Source organism: Orussus abietinus, unplaced genomic scaffold (assembly GCF_000612105.2).
Source record: "Orussus abietinus isolate OABI.00-Male unplaced genomic scaffold, Oabi_2.0 scaffold196, whole genome shotgun sequence".
Lineage (NCBI taxonomy): Eukaryota > Metazoa > Arthropoda > Insecta > Hymenoptera > Orussidae > Orussus > Orussus abietinus.
Window position 1 is genome coordinate 108,499 of NW_019394398.1, and position 25,710 is coordinate 134,208.

The 25,710-nt window shown below is 47.0% G+C and overlaps 1 protein-coding gene across 1 annotated transcript in view; it reads left to right on the top strand.

The window, feature by feature from the left end:
• Positions 1 to 2,138: 2,138 nt before the first annotated feature.
• The window catches only part of LOC105700089 (fibroblast growth factor 17), a 52,575-nt gene continuing 29,003 nt past the window's right edge, over positions 2,139 to 25,710 (top strand). The window contains exon 1 of the mRNA XM_012425674.1: positions 2,139 to 2,309. Within this exon, the coding sequence (XP_012281097.1) occupies positions 2,290 to 2,309 (20 nt within the window). The 5' untranslated portion in view covers positions 2,139 to 2,289. The remainder of the gene's footprint in view (positions 2,310 to 25,710) is intronic.

A 25,710-nucleotide genomic window follows, 5' to 3' on the forward strand; every position in this document is an offset into this window, starting at 1 on the left:
GGGCGTGAATTAATAAATCCGTATAATTTGGAGATTTTTAACCAGCGATCTAGGCGAGTTAGTCACGTTTAGGCATTTCGGGCCTTTCGGGTAGTCGGCTAGATGGCCGAAACGAGCTTATCGCGCGTCGCGATAAAAGATACGGATTTTCATAGCGGTTGAGAGAATTCGAGAGAAAGAGAGAGATGGAGGGACGCGCTCGCGTCCGCTTGAAAACAATCCGCGCCGGCTGATAAATTCTATCTGGCGGCTGTCGTCGGCGCGTTTAGCCGTTTAATCGTCGCGATGAACCCCGGAGGCCCCGGGGTCCTTCCTCGGCCGCGATTCCGAATAAACACGGCCAGTCGCAGGCGGCGCTCCGACGACGCGACGCGACGCGCCGCGACGCGTCTCACCGGCCGGTTGCGCAACGCGCCGGTTTTTATTATCAGGGCGCGATAGCCCTACCCTTTGATATCGGGACCGGGGGGGAAGGGTCGCGAAATCACGTCCTTTCGATTAATCGTAGACCGGGAGTGCCGATCGAAAAGGAATATTTATATGTGAGTACAGGAAAAAAAAACAAAAAAAAAATGAGATAATTGTACTTTTGAGAAAGGGTCACGAAATCACGTCCTTTCGGTTAATCGTAGACCGGGAGTGCCGATCGAAAAGAAATATTTATATGTGAGTACAGGAAAAGAAAAACAAAAAAAAATTGAGATACTTGTACTTTTGAGAAAGGGTCGCGAAATCACGTCCTTTCGGTTAATCGTACACCGGGAGTGCCGATCGAAAAGGAATATTTATATGTGAGTACACGAAAAAAAAAAGAAGAAAAAAAAGATAACAAAATGAGATAATTGTACTTTTGAGAAAGGGTCGCGAAATCACCGTCCTGGAATTATTTACAATCGAAGAGGGATATTTATATGTGAGTACGGGAAATGAATAATGAGATAATTGTAGTTTTGGGAAAGGGAAGCGAAATCACCGTCCTGGAATTATTTACAATCGGAAAGGGATATTTATATGTGAGTACATGGAAGTAAATAATAATAATAATAAGATAATTGTAGTTTTGATGAGTGCACATCGATGAGTGCGCATCGCAGTAGGTCCCAGGTTCCCTAACAAACGCATGATTATCCAAACGACAAAAAAAAAATGGTTAATAAAATTTCCCCGGCCTTCGATCGAGGCTTTAAAAATGATTTATCGCTCGAGATCGGAGCGATAAATAATTTCTCGGCATAAATTAAAAGGAAAGAAAGCGGAAGCGAGTAGGGAGGGTGCGAGTCTAGAAAAAAGGAGATGAACGATAAATGCGCATCGACAAGAAAATGGTTAATAAAATTTCCCAGGCCTTCGATCGATGCTTTAAAAATGATTTGTCGTTCGAGATCGAAGCGATAAACAATTTCTCGGCATAAATTAAAAGGAAAGAAAGCGGAAGCTTCCCGGAAGCGAGTCGGGAGGGTGCGAATCTGGAAGAAGGAGACTCGCGACGAGTGCGCATCGCAGTAGGTCCCAGGTCCCGAGTCCGGAGGGTTCCCGGGGGAAGTCTCGGTCTCCTCCTCCGCGTCCCGGCTCGTGCGTGCGTGCGTACGCCCGGTGGAGGGGTGCGTCCCGGGGTGGGGGAATGCTCTAGGCAGTTAGGAGGGCAGGTAAGCCAGGTAAGCGCGGAGCGCGATCGCTAAGCGGGGCCGACGCGGGACCGAGTGGGGCCGAGTGGGGCCGAGACCCCGAGTCTTCGGTGGGACTCGGTGAGGCTCGGAGTTGCCCGGAGTTCGACGACGAGCGCGCGCCGCCTCCCGGCCGAGAGTGCGCGTCCGTGCTGCCGCGAGTCGGCGAGTCCCAGCGGTCCCAGCCAGGAGCCGTCCGCGGTCCGGCCCCCTCGGCTCGCGCGAATGCCCCCCGCGGGCAGGACGCGCGCGCCCCCGCGCAGGATGCGCGCGCCACCGAGGAGGGCCCGTCAGGCCCGCGCGCCCCCGCAGTCCGCGCGCGACTGAGCCCCCGGCGCCCGCATCGCGACCACCTGCGCAGGGTTGCCGGTGCGCCCGGCTTGGGGTAGGTCGCGAGCCCCCAGGCGCCAGACCGCGCGGCGCCGGGAACCCCGGTGGTGAGTTTAGAGTTTCTCCAGTGAGGTGAGAGTTCGACCGACGGGGGTTGGAGCTGTCCCGGGAACTTGGTGCGCTAGTCGGCCGGACGCTTTGGTGCGCGGACCCGAGGCAGGCGCAAGGATTTTCCTAGCAGCACCGAAGGCCAGCCCGACGCAATGCGTCGAAGCTGCTGACGCAACGCGCCTGGATGCGTCTCTCTCTAAGCACGTGAGTGTCCCGAGGGAGGAGGTGGACTTCCGGGCCGAGATGTGCCCGGAAGGGAATCCGACATTTTTTAAGGGGGGCCGACACCTCTCGAACCAAACCGAATCGGTTCGATCTTCGCCACGTGACCGGGGAGACTCCGGACCGTCGGGGAATTTCACGTTCTCTCCTCTGGGACTTCTTAAACGCCTGCCAAATTTTCGAGTCATTTCATCAGCGTCGGGACATTTGTCGGAACCTTCAGATTCACGTCGTGGAGATTGAAACGTGAGGGCCCTGGGAGAGAAGGTGGATTTATGCCCACCGAGATGTGCCTGGAAGCAAATCCGATACTTTTTAAGGGGGCGGAAGTGCCATGCGGTGGGTTATACTTTTAGAATGAAATCCCTTTAAACGGTGAAATGAAATCCTTGAAACCTGGTTCGCGGCTCACGGGGGAATGTTTCGTTTCTGTTTTTCTCTTTTTCTTGGTGCACCGCCGCTCTTTTTCAAGTTCCACTCGTGGTCGGGCTCTTCGGGCATGTAAATCGACGGATCGTTAGCTCGCGGGGAAATTCTCGGCCATCTCCCGCGACGCGGGCCGCATTATACAGGCAACTACGTAATCGTTTTAACGATAACTACGTGCATTTTATTCCTGGCGTATCGACACTCCTGCCTATTATATCACGAGGGAAGCAGCTGGCTAGGTTCTCGCCGGAATAATTCGAATTGCTCGGTGGAGGGTAGTGCCGTCGGAAAAGAAAAAGAAAAAAAAAAGAAAAAGAAAAACGCCGGGAATCCGGAGCGGCAGGTGCCAAACTCCCTGAACCGCCATTTCCCCGAGGAGAGAGAAACTTAACCGGACCAAAGAAATATTTTCCTAATTCAAAGAGTAATTACTTCACTGGAGTAAATATTAATTCTTAATTATTAGCTATTAATCATTTTAGAATTAAACCCCCTTACGTGTCCAAAGTGCAAGATCAAATCCGTATTTCCTAGGTCTTCTTCTCGAGCAATGTCTCTCGTTACGGAGGCGGTTTAAAATAAAAGTCGGAAAAATCGCAGAAATCCCTGAAATTCCTAAAATCCTAAAAATCGCTACCGACTCGTCTCGAGGGTAGAGGGTTCTCTTTTTATATCTCTTTCACCCCGTGAAGGTATTTTTGCAGGCCCCCCGAGTAACGGTCCCCCGGCTCAACCCCGGCGGGGTGGAACCCCCCATGGGGCCCGACGACTCTCCCCAAGAGCGTCTTTCGTGCTTCTAGACGACAATGCGTTTGTTCCGTCTTAATCCAACGGGCGAAGTCGGGCCCAGGGGCCCTTTATTCGATTTCCCTTTGCGCATCCCCATCAGGCCCCTGGATAAAGATTTCTCAACCCTTTAGACGCGGCGACGTTGTCGGGCCCGTCGAACGACTTAATTTCCTCTTTTTTTTTCCCCCATCCGTAGATGAAAGTTCCTCTAAAAATTGGGGCGAGATAAGGCCCCGATTTCGGAGGCCGCGGATAACCACGGAGATCCGCTAAAATTAGGTGGACTTTCGATCCGGCGATAGAGCCGCTCTTATCGAGGTCGATCGTATCGGCCACGTGCCGGGAATTGGATCATACGATCTGCATTCGGGGCCCGGGCCCAGGGTGGGCCCAAAATCCCGGGGGGCCTCATGGGTCGCGATTCTCGAACCGCGCGCATCCCTTGTGCGCATGCGCGGTACCCTCCTAGTCACTCGCGAGCTAGCGTCGCGCAATCGCGCGAGCGGAATTCCATCGCGGCGACGTTTATCGGCAAAGTCCGATCGGCCAGTTGTCGGGCGGAAAATCTCCGATAACCTGACATTTTTGAGATAACGCGGACTCGCCATTAAAATGCCTTAGAGATGAGAGGCGCTAACGTCGCGACATTTCGCAAGGCCCCGACGGGCCCCGGCGAGCTCGACTCGACCAAAAGGAAAACCTGTCCCCTCTCGATTATCCTGATTACCCTGATTACACGTTACAGCTGACTCGTACAGGTAAAACTGTCTCGGGCGAGCCGAGCTTCTTGGAAAAATCTGCCGGGGATACCGTTCGAGGGAAATCTTTCTCGCGGAATTACTCCTAGAGATGCCCTTCTTCGTCGTCGGAGTTATCTTCGCGAAATTGGAGCACGGCTCGAAGGACTCGATCCGAGGAAATAATTCCAGGGAATTATGGATATATTTCGAGAAATTCTCCTGAAGGAGTTTTCACGTTTTCTTCATTCAATGAATTTTACTTTACGCGGATTAACTGGAATGAATCGTTATGATTTTGGGGACATTTTGCATATTGTTTGTTCGGCTTTATTTCAGTCTAATAATTAGTCTTCGAAATTCAATTTCTTTAATTCAATTCATTCAATGATTTATTCCTTTACTCGGATAAATTGAAATGAATCTTTATGATTTGTTCGGCTTTATTTGAGTCTAATAATTAGTCTTCGAAATTACGAAATGTGTACTCGGTATTATTCGAAGGTATCTCTCGATGAGATTTCTTTTTTTTTTCTCAGGGTACGTTGACGGTGTTATCGCGTCTCTTTATTCGTGACTTCCTCGGCGAGTCGGGAAGTGCCGGAAATTCCGTCGATTTCTTAATTCAATGAATTATTTTACTCGGATAAACTGATATGAATCGTTATGATTTTGGGGAAATGTTGCCTCTTGTTTGTTCGACTATATTTGAGTCTAATATTTAGTCTTCGAAATTCAATATCTTTAATTCAATTCATTCAATGAATTATTCCTTTACTCGGATAAACTGAAATGAATCGTTATGATTTGTTCGGCTTTATTTGAGTCTAATAATTAGTCTTCGAAATTACGAAATGTGTACTCGGTATTATTCGAAGGTATCTCTCGATGAGATTTCTTTCTTTTTTTTTTTTTTCTCAGAGTACGTCGACGGTGTTATCGCGTCTCTTTATTCGTGACTTCCTCGGCGAGTCGGGAAGTGCCGGCAATTCCGTCGATTTTGCCGTACCTATTTGCACAACTGCTGATTCGGCCTTCAAGCTCACGATCGGTAACACATCACGTCCATGCTGACGTAGAGCCCGATGGTGCCCGTTGCACCGGGCATTGCATTGCTCCAGATGCGATTAGTTACCCAGATGCGATTTTACGTGGTCGCGATAAGGCCCAGCTCGGGCCTTAAGGCCCCCTCGACTCGCCTTAACGCGTTCCCACGACGATTTCGTAACAGCCGAGTCTGAGGAGTCGACGTTGATGTTTTCCTTCTCTCCTTCTCTCCTAAGAATAATTCCCCCCGATAAGGAGATGCAGTCACTTGGGCGGAATCCCGAGAACCTTAGTTGCACGCATTATCATTTACCCTCTTTCAATATCCGCCAAATGGCCTAAGATTCGGTACTCCCAGAAAATGTTTCGCGGAGGATCGATCCCTCGTATGGCACTTTCGCCTCCCCTTAAGGTGAAGTGAAACACGTCGAGGAACTTGATCGACGTCGATAAAGAAGATTTACTCTAAATGCCTACGTTGCCGACGTTCGTTCTTATATCGACAACTGTGTCGAATTATATTGGATATAGTACCAAATGATATACTCCACCTGTCGTTTTCGTACAATAAATATCAAGAAATCGAAGTAAAACTCCAGAAATCCTCTGGATTCATGCTTTCTGGGGCCCTAATTGACTGCAGAGGGACCCCCTGTGCCAGCTGTGATTCCCAGGTTAATTTAATTTTCACTCCAAGACCTCGTATTCCCATCGTCTTAGCATAGAAGCGCATACAACACTTGCTTTGCCTTTATCCCGTTCAAATGCGAGTTTATCGATTACCAGAGTGTTCTAAATTGTCGTAAAATTGTCCTGACCCTTTTGATTCTCATATCAGAGCCTTCGATAATTGTATATCGATCGAAATATGAGAACTCGACGCCATTTTGGTTCTGGTCTGGGCTGAGTTAAACAATTTTTTCAAAAAATCCAAATTTTAAATGTGCCAGGACAATTCTTAGATGATCAGGAGTGATGTGTCATAGTTTGGTCTAATTCCCTTAAAAAAAAAGTTATTATTCGTATCGACTTATTGGAAGGGTGTTTCACTTCACCTTGAAGGTACCTTTTTATCTGTCGCATTGTTGCAAAATTTCGCGCAATAAATTGACGGTGAGTTGCGAGGATGTCGGGGGGTTTTCCTGCGTTCAATTTGTCCGGGACGCCGCGAGGGAAAACCTCGAGGAGATACCTCGAGGTTCATCGAGCGGATCGTCCATCCGCGCAGCATCCGACTTGGCGCGTCGTCCTTGATGACAAAAGTGGCCACCAGCCGGGGTCACACCACCGGGCAAACATTGTAAATCCCGAGCATACGTGCTAATGCGAACAACGACGGGACAGAGGAACGATTTTAGCATTTCGCTATCCCAACGGCACTTCGGCCGTGGTAATTCGATAGGAATTACAAGGAGACTCGAGGAGCCTTGCCGCTCCCTCGCGACGTCCAGGGGCCAATCGGATCAGGGAAACAAGGCCGCGATAATGCCATTATCCGAGGTGTGTCAGGGATTGATATCGAAACGTCGAGGGGCTTCCCCGGAGCTTTCGTCGGTCCCCCGTTTTGCCCCCTTTCGCGACCCGCCGTTTATTTACCATTTCCTCGGGATCAAGCGCGAGATAATGCGGACCGTTCCTTATCACCGGTTATTTCGATTTCTGACAGAGGATTCCGTTTCGTGGGCCGGATACATCTTAATCATCTTGCCAAGCGTGATCTATAAGGGAATGATTAATTTTTTTTCATCCGCCAGATTGCAAAGGGACATCACTGAAAATATCATTCTGTGTACAAATTCTTTGGATGACATGATTAATTCACGATACAAACATGGTTAAAATTAATGCTATGGTTTTTTCGGTATTTCTTTTCGAAGTTTGAATTCCATCAAATTGACGGCTCCCGTAAACCTAGTGTTAATCATCTTGCCATGCGTGATCTATAAGGGAATGATTAATTTTTTTCATCCGCCGGATTGCAAAGGGAAATCACTGAAAATATCATTCTGTGTACAAATTCTTTGGATGACATGATTAATTCTCGATACAAACATGGTTAAAATGAATGGTATGATTTGTTCGGTATTTCTTTTCGAAGTTTGAATTCCATCAAATTGACGGCTCCCGTAAACCTAGTGTTAATCATCTTGCCATGCGTGATCTATAAGGGAATGATTATTTTTTTTCATCCGCCGGATTGCAAAGGGAAATCACCGATCGTTTTCCCAGTTGCGAGGGTCAGGGCTAGATGTGTACCATCTCGTGTCAGCAATTTTTTTTTGAGCTTCAACGGATGATCCCGTTTCGTGGATCACCTACATCTTGGCCATCCTACCAAGTGCGGTCCAGGGGACTTGTAAATATTCCCAGCATCCGTCCACTGGACCCTAAGGAAAAATCCCAGCCCGTTTACTCGCAACTAGTGGTTGTGATCTCTTCCTGCATCTCGAGTCGGCGTTCTTCAGGATGCTGGGAAAGATGGATCGCCTCGTCGAATCCCCTCTCCCACGCTCTCTTCGGCTCCTCGGATCCAGTTGATGTGTCGGACACCTATGCCTCTTATTGGCCCCCTTGGGAGCTTTTCATTAAATCCCAGAGGTTATTCTCAGGGTCCTAGGTCAAGAGATTATGGATTTTAATGCCAAAAATCACGCGGACTTCAGCTGGAAATCGTTGGAACCGTCATTGTCAGAATGTTACCCCTTTGGCTCCTAAGAGCGCCCGACGTTTGGTCCAATATTGCCTGCACGGTCGGACGAATTTCGCCCCTATGTCGAAATGGCTCCGGATTCGGAGGGTTAAGACCGATGCTTACTTTTTACCGAATTACGTTATTTATCCTATGAAATGATAATAGGAACTCCTCAGGGTCCTAGGTCAAGAGATTATGGATTTTAATGCCAAAAATCACGCGGACTTCAGCTGGAAATCGTTGGAACCGTCATTGTCAGAATGTTACCCCTTTGGCTCCTAAGAGCGCCCGACGTTTGGTCCAATATTGCCTGCACGGTCGGACGAATTTCGCCCCTATGTCGAAATGGCTCCGGGTTCGGAGGGTTAAGACCGATGCTTACTTTTTACCGAATTACGTTATTTATCCTATGAAATTATAATAGGAACTCCTTTCCCCTGATTATCCGAGTGAATATCCCCTCGGTCGCGACAGCGACCTAAGTCGCCGTGTCGCGTAACCCTGAGACGAAGGGCTCCTTCTGCCTCTCCGAGGCACGCACGTCTGTAATCCAACTCCGTGCGTATCGTTACCTTCTATACCGTATTGCTCGAGCACCTCGGTGTACTGCGCACTTACTCGCGGCCTCCGTCGAGAACTGCGGTAGCATTAATTGCGCGCGAGCGAGGTCGAAGTTCCCCTCGAAAGGGCCGAAATGGCTCGAGACCTCCGCCGAAAGTACGCGACCTGGCCCGCCAGGAAACGAGGATTTCCTGGCCCCGTTTCGGTCGTCCTTGCGACACAGAGATATAGACCGGCGAATCGATAAGACAAATCGACGGTTGCATACCGGATGCGCAATCGGTCGATGACGTCCGGCTTATCAGGACGGCGCGAGCTAGCACGCTCCGGATAATCCGGGGGACTTTTTCTCTTTCCCCTCCCAGGGCTTTGGGGCAGGAAAAGTCCCGCCTTTCCCTGTTCGAATGAATTCCGGGGGCCCCATCAGGGGCGACGTCAAAGGCCCCGACACGTGGGGCCCTCGGGAAAAATCAAGGGTATTCCTGGAGGCGCCCGTTCGTGTTTTATACCGTGCCGTATATTCCGCCTGTATATATATACATATTCGTGGGCCCCGTTGACGCTATCCGGCCCCCTGGGCCCCTTAACAGGACAAAAAGGTGCAACATACACGACTTTGTCATTTCATCTCGTGTCGCCGGTCGTTTTTATCCGAAACGGAGGTCGTTTCGACGCGGGTCCTTGCCCGTAATAAACTGTTTCGGAGGTCCCACCCTCCACCGAGGGTTTTCGAGTTCGATAGTCCTGGAAATAGCGCGATACTCCGCGCGATAACGGCCGCGATTGGCCGGGCTGCGTGCATTTTATTAGTCGCATCTCCAGAGCGGAGCCGAGCCAAGAGGGGCCCATTGGTGACGGTCGTTAACCGAACACTCCAGGGTGCATCGGAGCAACGGGCTATATTGCACTTTTAATGCCGCCTTTCTGGGAAATGTCCAAGAATCGGCCGCGGCCGCATATGGAGGGCACCCGCGGAACGGCCGCGCCTCCTCCGCGAGCGGATTAATTCCCTCTTTTTCGCCGCACACCCGGGAAATGTCGTATTTCCCATTTTCAACGGCACTCCGAATTCTTGACGATGTTATATCCTTAAGGTCAAGTGAAACACCTCGAGGAACTTTATCGACGTCGGTAAAACAGGCTTTTATATATTACCTCCCTTGCCGACGATCGTTTTTCTACTGACAGCCGTGTCGAATTGTTTTGGGTATTGTATTAAATGGCATAACGACATCACTGTCGTTTTCCAAATTTTCAAAGTATCAGGATAATTCCTAGGTGCTCCCGAGGCATGTGTCAAAGTTTCGGACAGTTCTATCCAGTACCTTGAAAAAAAAAAAAAAAAACATGTATTTTATTCGAATCGACTGATTTGAGGGAGGTTTCACTTCACCTTAACGCCGGTAAAAATTCCACCGACTGTAAAAATGTGAATGCATAATTCCGTTTGATCCGATTTATTTGAATTTATTTCAATTATATCANATATATATTTCGATAATTCAATTATTCATCGAATTAACGAAATATTTCAATGGTTCAATGACATTTTTTCCTTGGTGCAGAAACTGCCAGGAAAATATCGCCGTCGTTACTCGATCGGCACAAAATGTTATCGCTTGTAAAGAAATGCTGCAAGTCCTAATAGAATTTCGATTTCGCCGTGACGGGTATGGCTTTTTATTATCGCCTTATGAAATAGATTCGGGGAAAAGAATTTCTTTTATCGTTTCCGATCCGTTTCTAAGTGCGCTCGAGTACGTAGATTTGCCGGAATGGAAAGATAGTGGGGTATTGCATGTGATTGTGAATTATCATTTCTGCGTATGAAATTATGGGGTGACTCGTCCGACCAGGTTCACTCGTCCCCGCAAAAAGAAAAAGGAAAAAAAAAAGAAGTAAATGAGGTCCTCGGAATTGCGGAGAGAGTTTCACGGTCTTTGCCGGGCGAGAGCGTGCCTTTAATGCCGGGATTTTGGAAAATGGCCAAGAGTCGGTCGCGAGACCGTATGTGCCATGAAACGCGAGCACCCACCCCGATTAATCGGCCCCCCGCGAAGCGATTTCTCGGGGGGTTTCTAATTTGACATAGGAGGACCTGCGGGTCGTCGCCGGGGAAGGACAGACCTCATCTCGATTATTCGACCCGGTTGAATCACTCCTTTTATCCTCCGAGATCCCGGGGAAATTCGGTCGTGGATTTGCGACACATAAATGATTCACTCGGTGCCGAACCCAAGTCTCGTCGCCACTCGGAAGTGCCGATGATTCACGCTATCTCAAATGGAATAACAAACCCGGCTTCGTTCCCCTGAATTTTAGAGATTTTAAACGAGCCCTTAAGGCGATGCTAAAGCGGCGTCGAAGAGGTTTCGTTTATGAGATCTTTCTTCGAACGGGCTTACCGAATCGTTTTAAACTTTACCATGTGAACATGGAGATCATAAGGAAGATCCTGACCTTCCTGAAATTTCAATTTTCTTTTAAATTTCATTATACATATTCTTAAGATTTTGTGAAATTTCAATTCTCTTTTAAATTTCGTTATACATATTCTTAAGATTTTGTATAGGAAATGAAATTTCACGAGGGTCAGGTCCTTCTTTATGAGCTTCATATCCTCCTTGTATAATTTCAAACGATTCCAGTACACCCAGTTAAGCGAAAAGTATCATGAACGATCGACCCCCCCAGATGCCACTTTGACATCCCCTTAAGGCAGCACGAAAGTGGCGTCCAAGAATCTTTTTTATAAAACTCCTCCGAATTGGGCGTACCGAATCATCTCAAACTTTATAATGCGGATAAGGAGGCAGGTCCTGACACCCATGGAATTTCAATTTTTTTATAAGAAATATCTTTACGCCACATTTCTGACATGACTAAACTCCTGCAATTAAGGTCGACGGTTATCTCGATATCCAGTGGCGTTGATTTTCCCAGATGCGCGTCCTGTCTCGGCTCGAGACGCCCGTGCAGCATCCCTGGTCCGGCCTATCTCCTTTTTTCTCCTCTTCCGTTGAGCGTCTATCAACTAGATCGCATCTTGATTGGCAAAACCTACATAGTTAACGGTAGGAGGTCGAGGGCGTGATGGCGCGTAGGGTGCGCCCTCTTTCCCTGGACCGGCTGCAGGGATGCTGACGAGCCCGAGGAGTGCTCGAAGGAGTGGAGAACCGGAGTTCGGAGATGGCCGACGAAGGCCCGGGTAATTGCCGGGCGAGCTGGTTCAATTAAAAAGTCAATCAGCCGGCGGACTCGCGGCATTCCGCTCGCCCCGAGGACTTCCCCCGCGCGGATCTCGCGAGTCCTTCGAGAGCGATATCTCTCCTTATCATTGTCCACCAGGTCGGGCATCATCCCATTGAAAGGACATTCCCGGACTGGAACGGCACCCCATCCGTTAAATTAAATCCCCGAAATTCAGGAGCTCCTTGCATTCTCATTTTCTTCTCCAGGAACCCCTCTGGTCTGAATCAGCTGTTCGTAATCAAGGGTGTCAGGCTGATACGTAAATGGGGGAAATGAGAGGAAATGAGAGGAAAATGACGAAAAGTCTGAATGGCATTCGTTAAGAAATATGTTTTTATATTTTCTATGTAAGTGGAGTTGCAGCTTCCACGTTCGGGTTGTAATGGGCGAGACGATTAGGTAAACCAAGTTATGAGATAAGTTTGAAGAACGGGTGAGACCTTGGATGCCAATTTGATGTCCCCTTAAATCCAAATTAAGGTGCTTAGGGATTAGGGGTAATAGATTCGGGGGTGGTCAGCCCACGGGGGTGATAAAAGTTCGCCAGAGGGTTACTCTCGGCATCTCCGGCTTATCCTTCGTGTCCTTTTCTGTTAGGGATCGCGCCTATTCCCCGGTTTATCGCCTCGGGTTTTACGGGCTGCGGGATCGTCCTGTCGCCGGCTGCTGGCAGGATCGAGGTGGCCCGGGGTTAAGGAGAAAATAAGGAGTCCTGGGACGGATAAATGGCCGTACATTAGCGCCCGTGTAAACACGACTTGCGCACCGCCGAGCCATCAATTCGCGCATGACCGAGGGCGCATTCGCGTGTATATTAGCTCGAGGTGTCCTGGAAAAAGGACACCTCGTGTGCGGACGTCCTGGCAAAAGAGATCCCTCCACGGTCCTCCAGTTTTGAGATCCCGCCAGAACGGCCAGGAATAATTCCAGAGCGTCGATTCTCTATCTCCGACAAGAGAGCTTCCTCCTCGCCCAATCATCTCACGTGACTTCATTCACTCGAACGTCCTCCCGCGAAGTATCTCACATTTTCACCGCGTCCCCCATGGGTGATTTTATTCACCCGAACGTCCTCCCGCGAAGTATCTCACATTTTCACCGCGTCCCCCATTTCGCTCATTGTCAGTCATCTCACGTGACTTCATTCACCCGAACACCTCCCGCGAAGTATCTCACATTTTCACCGCGTCCCCCATTTCGCTTATTGTCAGTCATCTCACGTGACTTCATTCACCCGAACGTCCTCCCGCGAAGTGTCTCACATTTTCACCCTAGTCAGGGTCACCGAATCGCGGGAAGGCGCTCACTTTTGGGATTTTCACCAGTCTCGAGTCCCAGAATCGAGCATCGGGGATCGAACTCGGAAGTCAAGCGTCGGGGGTGGATAAAATCCAAGTAAACGGGGTAAAAATGGGTATGGGGAGCCAGTAAAAATGCGCCGGGGGGCGAGGGGGGGTGGAAAGAAGCGCCCTCGACATCCGAGCGCGTCTTTCGCGTTTACGAGGAAGGACTTCTTCACTCGACTGGTTTCAGGGGTGGTCCCTGGAGTGTAACGATCCTCTATTATTGAGAGACCTGTTTACAAATTGAGCCCGAGTCGATCGGGCGGTCCCTCCCCCTTTCCCCAGGTTCCTTCCCTGGAGTATCGGAGAGCCGATCGGGGGGCGATCTCCCCCGACAAGTTTTCGGGCGCCGACGGGAAAACTTTTCCCGCTGACTTGTCGCACTCGGTGCGTCTTGTTTTGTCGTGGGACCCCCGGGGGTGTCCTCCACCTCGGGGGCGTTTTCCACCCCGGGGGCCGTCGAACTCGCGGCGTTAGCGTCGCCTTCCTCCCCCTGGGGGGCAACCACCCCTGGGAGACGTCGCAACTAAAAGACACCCCTGGAAAGTGGAGCAAGAAGGAGACGGAGAGAGAGTGCACCAGGAGACGATGATATACGAGAGTGCAAGGGTGACGTCCCCCACTTTTCAATTTCTGTTTTTCCTGTTTTTTTTTCCCTTTCCTTATCACCCAACCAGGAATCTTGTCGTTTAAAGTTAACCTGGCGAATTTAGAGTCCTGAGAGCAGGGTTGATAAAAATCCTGATCGAAATTACGATTTTTCTTTTCAAATGTCTTAATTATTTATATATACTCCTCGTTTTGAGAGATTGGGTTAATTCGATATTACTAAAGAACTGTCGTAATTTGTTTCCTAGATTTGAAAACATACGATCCGATAATTCCCATTTTGTGCGTTGTAGCGTCATCTTCAGAAGTGTTAAGACAAAAATGTTTTCCTTGTCCGCGCTTGTACGTTCAATTATTGGGAATGTATACTGAACAATCAAAAAGCATCTAAATTAGTACTTCCGTGTGAACATTATCGCACTTAAGCTACTCCTCATTTTTACCTTTCCAATATGGCAGTGCAAACAGGGCGATCACTCTTTTCAGTACTCGGATTGTATAACAAAAAAAAACGTGATTTTTCAAACAAGAGAAGTGAAAAATTCACGATGAAAATATTTAAAAATTCACGATGAAAGTATTTAAAAATTCTCGGTGAAAGTATTGAAAAATTCACGATGAAAGTATTGAAAAATTCACGATGAAAGTATTGAAAAATTCACGATGGAAGTATTTAAAAATTCACGATGAAAGTATTTAAAAATTCCCGATGAAGGTATTGAAAAATTCACGATGAAAGTATTGAAAAATTCACGATGGAAGTATTTAAAAATTCACGATGAAAGTATTTAAAAATTCCCGATGAAGGATTGAAAAATTCACGATGAAAGTATTGAAAAATTCACGATGAAAGTATTGAAAAATTCACGATGAAAGTATTGAAAAATTCACGATGAAAGTATTTAAAAATTCACGATAAAAACCATCGATTTTAATCAAATGGTTTCCATCGGACCGAATCTTCCCAGAGGGAATAATTAATTACGCGGCGTTAATACAGTCGGGGCTGCACCGGTGCACTGTGTAGCTCTCCCTCTCTCTCCCTCTCTTGCACCGTGGATGCAAGATGCACGGGGAAGGAGAGAGAGAAAAGAGGCGCCGGGCTCGGACAATATGAGACGACACGCGCTACTATCGCGAGTCGTCTCGGCTCGTAATACGAGACGATAACGATAGCGAGTCCGAGATGCGTTATCGCACGGCGCTCTCCGTATGCACCGGAGTGCATCGTGGACCGGGATGCACCCGGCTGCGCTTTTGCGCTCGTGGCGCAAGGAGCCGCGTGACTTGTGCAACCGAATCGCGGTTGGGGCAGGTCAGTGATCGATCGTAAATATTTAGGATACAAGACCGATACCCGAGGTGGTTCGATGCACCGGGTTCCTTGCACTCATCCTTATCCTCCTCGTCTTTCTTTTCTTGAGGATGACGCGGCCTTTGACACCCGAGGGAAGGCGCAAATGCGCAGGAGATCGTAAAAATCGGGACTTCTACCTCCACGGCGAACATTAAGGCGGGATTAAAGCGCAATCCGAGGGATCGATCGCGGATGCATGTTTTCTATGAACTGAATGCACCGAGTCGTTTAACTCTTTGCTACGAGATTATGGAGGCTGGACGGGAGGTTTTGACGAGCATGAAATTTAATTTTTCATGAAAAATTTGAAAAATGACTGTGAGGAAATTTAAGAAAAATTGTAATTTCATCGTTGTCAGGACATTCCTTCGCGATCAATCACGGATGCATGTTTCCTATGAATTGAATGCACCGATTCGTTTAAGACTTTGCTACGAGATTATGGAGGCTGGAAGGGAGGTCTTGACGAGCATGAAATTTAATTTTTCATGAAAAATTTGAAAAATGACTGTCAGGAAATTTTAGAAAAATTGACATTGCATCGTTGTCAGGACATTCCTTCGCGATCAATTACGGATGCATGTTTTCTATTAATTGAATGCACCGAATCGTTTAACACTTGGCTACGAGAATATGGAGGCTGGAATAGAGGTCTTGACGAGCATGAAATTTAATTTTTCATGAAAAATTTGGAAAATGCCTGTGAGGAAATTTTAGAAAAATTGACATTTCATCGTTGTCAGGACATATCTTAATCTCTATAGTCACGTGGTGAAGTTTGATATGATCCGGAACACCCAGTCCGCGGAAATGTTGCATATACGATCGACCCCACTTTCGTGCCGCCTTAATGGATTTTATTCTGGACTTGATCATATTTTTAGATAGCAGGAAGACAATGCATGCAGGGTAGGGGAACATCGCGAGTAAAGAGGAAATGGCCGGGGTAGAAACGTGGCGAAGACCAAACACTGACGTTTCTCGGAGCGATATCGACTCAGTGACAACGACCTCTTGGGTTCGAGTTCTCAACAATTCATGAGACCGCGAGCGCCTTTATACGCCGAGTCGTAGGTTCCTCCTGTGGACGACCGTCGACTTCCGTTTCCGCTTTTCGAGCCCTCCCCTCCTGATCCGGTCGATAGGCTCTGAATCTTTAAGGCGACACGAAACTGGGGTTCGAGGGGTCTCCCGTATGAAACTTTCCTCCAACTGGGTGTACTGATAAACATATTGACCCTTTCATATCACCTTAACTCTTTGTCTCCTAAGACCCGACGTTTGGTCCAATATTGCCTGCACGGTGAGACGAATTTCGCCCGTATGTCGAAATGGCTCCGTGTTCGAAGGGTTAAAGGCCTCTGATTGTACCTCGGAGAAAAATTCCGAATAAAATTGAGGAAAAAATCGCCAAGTCCGGTAAATCAGAGGATCGAACGATATCGGGACGAGGAAACTTATTCGGAAGGTTTCCACTCGTTTTCACGGAGGCTTGTCATTCCTCGCGACGCCTCTCGGCATCGCGACGCAAACATCACGCCCGCGACCGATAACGATTACGTCTGCCAGACTGCAGGACCGTGCTCGAGAGTCTCGATGATGAGCCCTGCTTTCCGAAATTTCCTCCCAGGTATGGGAAAAGGTATAATTGCGAAAAAAAGGTGGAAATGTCGCGGGTCGCGAAGGTAGGGTCGATGAGGCCCGACGTCGCGCGCATCGGGGCCGCGCATATGGGACCGTCGGATGTATAATATATAAAGCTGAAATTGCCACTTTACCGCAAAATCAATAAAATTTGTTGCAAAATTTATTGCTAATTCATTGCTATTTTATTCCACAAGAAAAAGATTTTTTGCTCTTATACTTTTCCGAAAAATGGTGGCGACGTCAGCTTTATATAAAGCTAGCACTGCCACAATAAAAAACAATTATTAAGTAACTGTTCATCGATGAATTATATGCCAGAATTACATTGCTAATTAATTGCTCGCAGAAAAACCAAATTTCAATTTTTTTGCTCACCCATAAAGGGGTGAATCGCCACCCCCTAGTGATGATCGCAGGGGAGAAACTTGAAAAACATGGAAGAATCGAACTACTTGTTCATTAATCATTCGAATTAATCGCTAATTAATGTAGGTTTGAAAATTCTATTTTTACGAAGATATTGGTTCTTCTCGGAGCAATTAATTAGCAATTAATTCCCACGTGAAGAAACAGTTCGATTCAGGTGAGCAAAAAAATTGAAATTTGGTTTCGCCGCGAGCAATTAATTAGCAATAAATTCTGGTATACAATTCATCGATGAACATTTACTTAATAATTATTTGTTATTGTGGCAGCTTTGTATAAAGCTGACATCGCCACCACTTTTTGGAAAAGTATAGGAGAAAGAAATTGTTTTTCTGGCGCAATGAAATAGCAACGAATTGGCAAGAAATTTTGCAAGAAATTTTATTGAATTGTGCTAAAGTGGGAATTCCAGCTTTATATACATGACCGCCGGGGCCCGGTGGGGCCTGACCTCGTGCCTCGGGCCCCGATGAGGCCCTCTCCTTATTCCAGCATGTGCCGTCGGTTCTCTCGAGGGTGCTTCATGGCATTCTTCGTGGGAAAACCAAACAAACATCTCGAGCCCTCGAGCAGCGGTCGCGTCGGGATAACGGAACGCCAGCGGCGGAGAAAAAAACGCGTCCCATCGTCCGCAGGTCCCCTTTTCGACCGGACCCCTCCCCTTCCCCCCGTGAAATTAATCACTCGATAAAAAAAAAAATTACTACAATTCCTCCAGGGAATTATTAATCCCCCGTTACGCCTCCTCCGACGTTCGCAATGCTTCGAGCTAACCGGATCTCGCTTTTCGATTTATTTCCTGGCAATCGATTCCTTTCCGCACTTCGGCCGAGGGTTGACATTTCCGTAGGAAGGTTCCTGGAGTCGGGAGAAATTTTTGCCCGATTTTCAAAATCGAGCTTTGCACCTTTCACGGGCCAAGGGGAGGGTTCTTCCTGGTTTTCAGGAAGAGTCTCGATTTTGCACTTTCGCTTTCAAGAGTTACCGCCTCCCGGTGTTCCGGTGCATCTTCTCGGCCCTAATAAGGTGGGCAAGGGGCTGGGGGAAGGGATAATAAAAAATCGGCGATCGCAATCGATTAGCCCGGCCCGACAAAACGATCTTTCGCGGCTCTCCTTCTGGCCGCCGCTTAATGGACTGTTATTTGGCGGCCGGGCGGGCGCAATTACATATTCAATCAAAGAATAATAATTTCCGATCGATACATCAGACGCGTAACTGATAATCAAGCATGGCCGATCGGGGAAATCGGGAGAAAGGGGCGAGAGTATCGCTCGAGTCGTTACGTATAGGGCCGGTGTGGTTCCGTCCTTGTTTCACGTCCACTCGTGGCATTTACCCCTTTCTCTGTACTTCCCCTTTCTTTTATTTTCGATTTTCTCTGTTTTTTTTTTATGCTCGAAACCACGTGAAAATCGGCGGGAAATTGTAAGGAAAATTCAGGAGGAAACCGTTGGAATTCACCGGGAGGTCACAATTTTAAGGGGAAGTGAAACACGTCGAGAAACTTGATCGACGTCGATAAAGAAGACTTCTCTAAATGCCTACGTTGTCGACGTTCGTTTTTATATTGACAGCTGGGTCGAATTATATTGGGTATTGTACCAAATGGCATATTCCACCTGTCGTTTTCGTACAATAATTATAAAGAAATCGAAGTAAAACTCCAGAAATCCTCTGGATTCGTGCCTTCTGGGCCCTAATTGACTGCGGAGGGATCCCCTGCGCCATCTGTGATTTCCAGGTCAATTAAATTTTCACTCCGAGACCTCGTATTCCCATCATTTTAGCAAAAAAGCGCATACAACACTTTTTTTGCCTTTATCCCGTTCAAATGCGAGTTTATCGATTACCAGAGTGTTCTAAATTGTCGTAAGATTGTCCTGACCCTTTCGATTCTCATATCAGAGCCTTCGATAATTGTATATTGATCGAAATATCAGAGCTCGACGCCATTTTGGTTCTGGTCTGGACTGGGTTAAACAATTTTTTGGAAAGATCCAAATTTTGAATGCGTCAGGACAATTCTTAGCTGATCAGGAGTGATGTGTCAAAGTTTTGGACAGTTTGGCCTAATACCCTTAAAAAAAAGTGTTGCATTCGAACCGACTGATTTGAAGGATGTTTCACTTCACCTTAAGGCCGATCGTAGCTTCTTATCGAATCACGTTTATCATCGACGTCTAAGGGTGTCGGTTCCCAAAGAAGGAAATCGGTGGAAACGATTCCCGAGGGTATAGCCTCTCGCCGAATTCGAATACGAATCCTGTGGGTCCTTTATTTTTTTCGGTTAATCTCCCGCAGCCATCGTTAGGGGCCCCCAGAGAGAGACAACTCTTTCGGGGCCTGATTGGAAGTGCATCGGCGGCTGCGCTCCGCGATGCACTGGCCCGCGGGCCTGAGCGGCGTCCAAAGTGATTGTAATTACCAGATATTTTGTGCTGATCGCACTTTGCATATCTTAGGGGCCGATATTTATGTCGGAATTATGTTTGGAATGTTGATGCGGCCGGTCGGGCCCGCCCCTGCGGGGCCCGCGAACCGAAGTCGGGGCCCGATCGGGCCCCTCTTCGAGAACGACCTGCGACTCCCGAAACCGCCGATAAAGGCTCCCGGTTTATTCCTGGATTTTCGAAAAAAATACCGCATTCGGGGACCGATCGGCCCCCTCGATCGCCGATCGGACCGATAATCGATGCACATCCGCGGGATGATCGATCGTGCTCTCGATACTCGTTAACTCGCGCCATTTCTTTTGCTCCTCGTTTCGCTCCCTCTGTCGATCCAGGGGCAAACCGATCGATTACATCGATCGGCGCGACGTCCAGATCTCCCGGAATCCCTTATAGATCCCTCGAAAATCGCTGATTACCTTTTATCGCTCGATTTTAGTAGTCAATAACCCTTCTTTTCCTCCTAGTTTCGCTTCCTCTGTTGATCATGGGGCAAACCGATCGATATATTCGATCGGCACGACGTCGAGATCTCCCGGAATCCCCTATAGATCCTTCGAAAATGGTATGGCAAATCGCTGAATACCTTGCTCGATTTTAGTAATCAATAACCCTTCTTTTCCTCCTAGTTTCGCTTCCTCTGTTGATCGATGTAAACGATCGGCACGACGTCGAGATCTCCCGGAATCCCCTATAGATCCTTCGAAAATGGTATGGCAAATCGCTGAATACCTTTTATCGCTCGATTTTAGTAATCAATAACCCTTCTTTTCCTCCTAGTTTCGCTTCCTCTGTTGATCGATGTAAACGATCGGCGCGACGTCGAGATCTCCCGGAATCCCCTATAGATCCCTCGAAAATCGTATGGGAAATCGCTGACTAACTTTTATCGCCTGATTTTAGCAGTCAATAACCCTTCTCGAATCTCCCGCCACTCGGGGCAGAAAAAGGTCCGATTCGCGATCCGTCACGCTCGAGAAATCTCCCCGTTCGAAAGAAAGGAACGCGGGCAAAAGGAGAGGAAAGGAAAAAAAAAAAGGAGAAATCGCGATACGAGGCGCGAGTACAATGCGATTGCGCGAAGATCGATTTCATCGACTTCCGTCTCCCTTGCGATCGTCGCCGAGCAGAGGGACCTGACTTATCGGCAGATTAGATTATCACGGTGCTGACCACAATGGCGCCTGGTTATCGGACGTCTCGGAAAGAACCGGCATTCCGCGAACGGGCAGCCGCGATTCCGCGGGCGGATTCGCGGAACCGATCGCGATATTCGGAGATATTCGCGAGCAAGGTCCCACGTGATAACCGACGACACATATATATGTTACCGTGAATGACCGAAATTGGGGAATGTCGACGTTCACCGGTGAATGTCAACAGATACCAAATACGTCGGTGAAAGATCGAATATTTCATTAGATTGTTGTACATTCGGACCCTCTCCAGTGTGTGTCGACAATCACAGATATTAGTGCATGGTGACTGTCAACATTTACCGGTGTAAGTCAGAAATAAGGGTATTTAGCAAATGTTTCGGACATACACGAAGCGACTATGTGAATGTTGACATTCGCCGGTGAAAGTCGACGTTCTCCAGATTTCGGGGTTTCACTGTAACATATACATTGTGACGTTATTTCGATTTCATGACTCTCAAAAGAAAGCCTGACACTAATAAATGATCTATAAAATAAGCTCCGTCTCTATTTTACCAATAATATATATATATTGTGACGTGGCAAATATTCCGTGACAATAAATTTTCAGGCTAACAAAATGTTTGTGTCACAACTTTCGGGCCCCACGTTGGGCGCCAGTTGTGACGTGAAACGAACAACGGGGCCTTTACTTTAAAAGAGCACAAAATTGCAAAAAGGCAACATAGTTTTACCGAAACCGAATTTTCAGGACTCAGAAAAGTATACCTTCCCAAAACGCCAACAACTGAGGAATTCTTTTGTACATCCAAATTATTTAATCTTGTCGAGCTAAGAAATTTTTCGGGCTTCTAATTTTTCGCACCAACAAATTTCAGAACAACAACTCTCGGGCGACAAATTTTCGAGACAACAACTTTCTAGCGAGAAATTTGTCGCAGCCTAATCTTCATGAAATCGTCCTCGGCAAATAATAAATTTTTAAGCCGTCTGTAATTGTTCGTGGCCACAGTGTTCCGAAAATTGTTGGTGGGAAAAATTAGAAAAATTTTTTAGCTCGACAAGAATAAATAATTTGGATATACAAAAGAATTCCTCAGTTGTTTGCGTTTTGGGAAGGTATATTTTTCTGAGTCCTGAAAATTACTATATATATATATATATGATTGCTAAATCGATTGTTTTGTAAAACGTGGGCAGATCTTCCTTCACTCGGCTTTACCATCTGGATTTTTAAAAAATTGTGAACCTTTCGGGTTTGGCAATTTCCGAGGCACCGATTCCGTCTTTCCGCGTTCTCTCCGCGCGATCGTAACGCCGCGGAATGTCCAAGGAACGTCCAAGGAACGTCCAAGGGTGCCGCGAGGCGATCCGGCGTAGGAAATATCGCGACTCGTTAATTCGACGCGAATTGTCATTAGCGCCGGCATTCGCGGATTTCTTTGAACTGCGTTTAGAGGGGCCCCCTTTGCCCCTTTGGGCCCGATTCCAGCCAATCGCTTGCGAGGACTTGCTTCTCGTGTATTGTCCCGTCTCGGAGTGGACGAGCAAATATTTTTGGCGCCGCCAGTCGGTACCAGCGGCGCGTTTACCGCGTGCTCGGCTCTCGGTACTCGCACGCATCCTCTACGCACTTAAGTAGACCTGTATTGACCGAAGGTATTATCGCGTGATGGTGGAATAACACGCCGGGTTGCTCTTTAAGGATCGAGGAAAATCGCGACCGATCTCTGACCCTCTCCAGTCTCCCCGATAGATCCTAATTGTTAAGTGGTAATCGTCGAAAATTCATTTTTTTTTTTTTTTCATGAGAAATCATTTTCGGGACATTTTTAACATGTTTCGGGACTGTCAATCCTTGAAGGTTTGCACTTTTTGCAATTTTTACTGCATTCTTTTCTTTTCTTTTTTTTTTCCCCCGGACAATTCCACATTTTTCTGACATTCAATTACTCGGTGTGCCCTCCGTTTGCATCTACCCTGTATAAGGAATTCATTAAATTCAGTACATAAGGTTGCAGTAAATTTATGAATTTCATGTCTTAAGAGGGAATTAGTGTACATTTGTTATGAAATCTCTAAGTGAATTCACAATTTTATAACGCCGCGGTGTAATATCATGAAATTGGGGGGAAAAATTATAAATTCGATATTCCAATGTCATTTGTTATGCATTCTTTGGACAATTTTTTGACGAGTCTCTTGATTTTATGATCGTTTACGTAAGTTTATCTTTAAGCATATTTAATCGAAAGATGACAGGTATCGGTGGTACTGGCGGAGAAGCATTGTAGTGACATTCTCGAGCGCGAGAAATATATGAATAATATTTAAAGAAATTCTTACAAACAATGCAAAACTCCGGTAGCATCATGGACACGTACCTGCTACTTTTCCGTGAGTTCCGGGTTCGATACCACGACAATTGCAAAAAGATTTATTACGGCGTTTAAGATAGGGCTGTCTCTGAAATCGTCCTCGAACGTGCCCGGAACATGTCAAATTTGTTTGCAGAAAAAACGTTTAACATCAAGTCCTGATCAACACAAATGTACAACATATATTATAAATTTATTACACAGGCGTACTAAATTTATAATATATGTCGCACATTTCATTTGAAAATATCTCATAAAATTTGTATACCATCTCTGAATGAAACTTCGAACAAAAAGTGATATATCAAATTATAATATCTTTTTTAACGGGGTACGATCGCTCTGGAACGCCCTAGCTCCGCGCGAAAGAAAAAAGAAAGAGAGAAAAAGAAAAGGAAGAAATTGTCATTGCAAGAAGCGTGAAATGAAATGTCGAGAGTGTGTATCTAGGTGATATTAATTCGAGCCCGGAAATTTCTCCGCGTGTAGGCCCGCCGAGGTAGCGGGCCCGACGAGTGTTCCGCAAACACGATAATGTATTTATAAAGGGAGAACGACCCCTCCGCGGGCTCTCCGCGGCGGAACCGCCGCGGCCGAACTGTCACCGGCTGCCCACGTTGACAGTGATGTCAATGACAATGTGTACAAATGGGAGAGTCGAGGCATTTCCTCGAGAGGCCCCGAGATGCCTGCGTTTTTTCCGCCGCGGAATCGCCGCGACCTCTCGCGATCATCTGCCAGGTCGTCGATAGTGCATCTTGACAGTTACGAGGGTTACGGCAGACCCGGGTGGTAATTAGCGCCGCTTAAATCCGAATTAACGAGAGACGTATGAACCCCCTGTATACGAGGAATGCACCTACGCGCCTCTTGCACCTGTGCACCTGTGCCCCGGTGCATCGTCGCACCTGTCGGAACGCCCGCGGCCTCGGGGTATAAATCCAAGTTCCTCCGATTTCCCTGTAGATTTTTTACGAATTTTCTCCATTTTTCTCGATTTCCAGGGCGGCTTTTCCTTCTATCTTAACCATTTGTACACGGAGCCATCTCGACATATGGGCGAAATTCGTCTGACCGTGCAGGCAATATTGGACCAAACGTCGGACGCCTTTAGGCGCTCTTAGTAGCCAAAGGGTTAAAGAGGATTAAGGGACAATGCGATTAAAAATGACACCCAGGTCGTCGATTATCTTCCAAGGGGCACGTACGGCCCGGGGGGTAATTAGTGCCGCTTAAATCTGAATTAAGCTGGCGTACGTGAACGCGGAACGCACCTACGCACCTGCACCTGCGCCTGCACCTGCCGAGCTCTCCCCCTTTAAATCATTCCCGCCTTTCCCGAATTCCGGATCGCGTTTATCGAGGTCCCAAGATATATCTCCCGAAAATTCCTCCGCATCCCTCTGGAAGGCCATTTCACATATCTAGGTGCCGATGCCGCCCTGTTAAAAAAATTCTGGGAATTTTGTAACTTTTTTTAGAACATAGTTTCAAACAAAACATAATAACATGCGTTATAAATTTAGTACATACGTATGTAGTAAAATTATTAAAAAAAAAAAAAAGGTAATAACTTTATAACACGCCTATCAGAATTTTATAGTAATTTTACAAGATTATAAAATAGCGTTATAGAATTGAAAACTCATCTCAGACAATAATAAACAATGCGTACTAAGTGACATCCGAGGATGAAATGTATAATTTTCCCCCAGAACTTCACGAAATTACAATATGATGTTATGAAATTGCGAATTCATTTAGAAGTTTGCAAGAAATGCATACTAATTCACTTTTGAGACGTCAGATTCATAATTTCACCGCGACCTTATGTACTAAGAGTGTACGAATTTCATGAATTTATTTTTTCTATAACAGTGCTTTTTTATAACATCTCGGGAAAAATTCGAGAACGGACGATTTCCGCTGAAAATTCCGCTCTCCTGGCTCCTTCGAAATTTATTTCAGGAGTTACGGGAGAGAGATAGAGAGAGAGTTTGTAATACATTATCCGCGTGTGTTATTAACGATGTAACCGGCACGTTTACCACTCCCTCGGGCGTCCGTCTATTTATTTATCCCCTTGCATTAAGTCGGCCGTACAGGCGCGTACGTTACGCGTGCGGTTATTACTCGCGTCGTGCGTTACGCTCGAAACGCACCGCAATTTGCCGGTTTCGCTCGATCCTCCCCCGGATTTATGCCTCGGGCGTGTGCTTTGCGGCGCGTGCTTTGGATTTATAGTTACCTCGCGACGAACGGGGAGATCACTTCGATCCTTGATCCTCGATCCTCGACTCGCGAGAGAATCGCTTTACACTCATGGATCGCAAAGATCCTCTCGCTCCTCGCTTTCCAGGATTTTCCTTTCATCGATGTTCATCTTCTCAAAAAGAAGTCCAGTTAAAATAATCAGAACTCCGATTAGTGCACCTGGATTCAATTGTTCATGGGGGATGTCATCTTTGATCTCGCTTGATGTGATCTTTGGTCTCGCTTATGA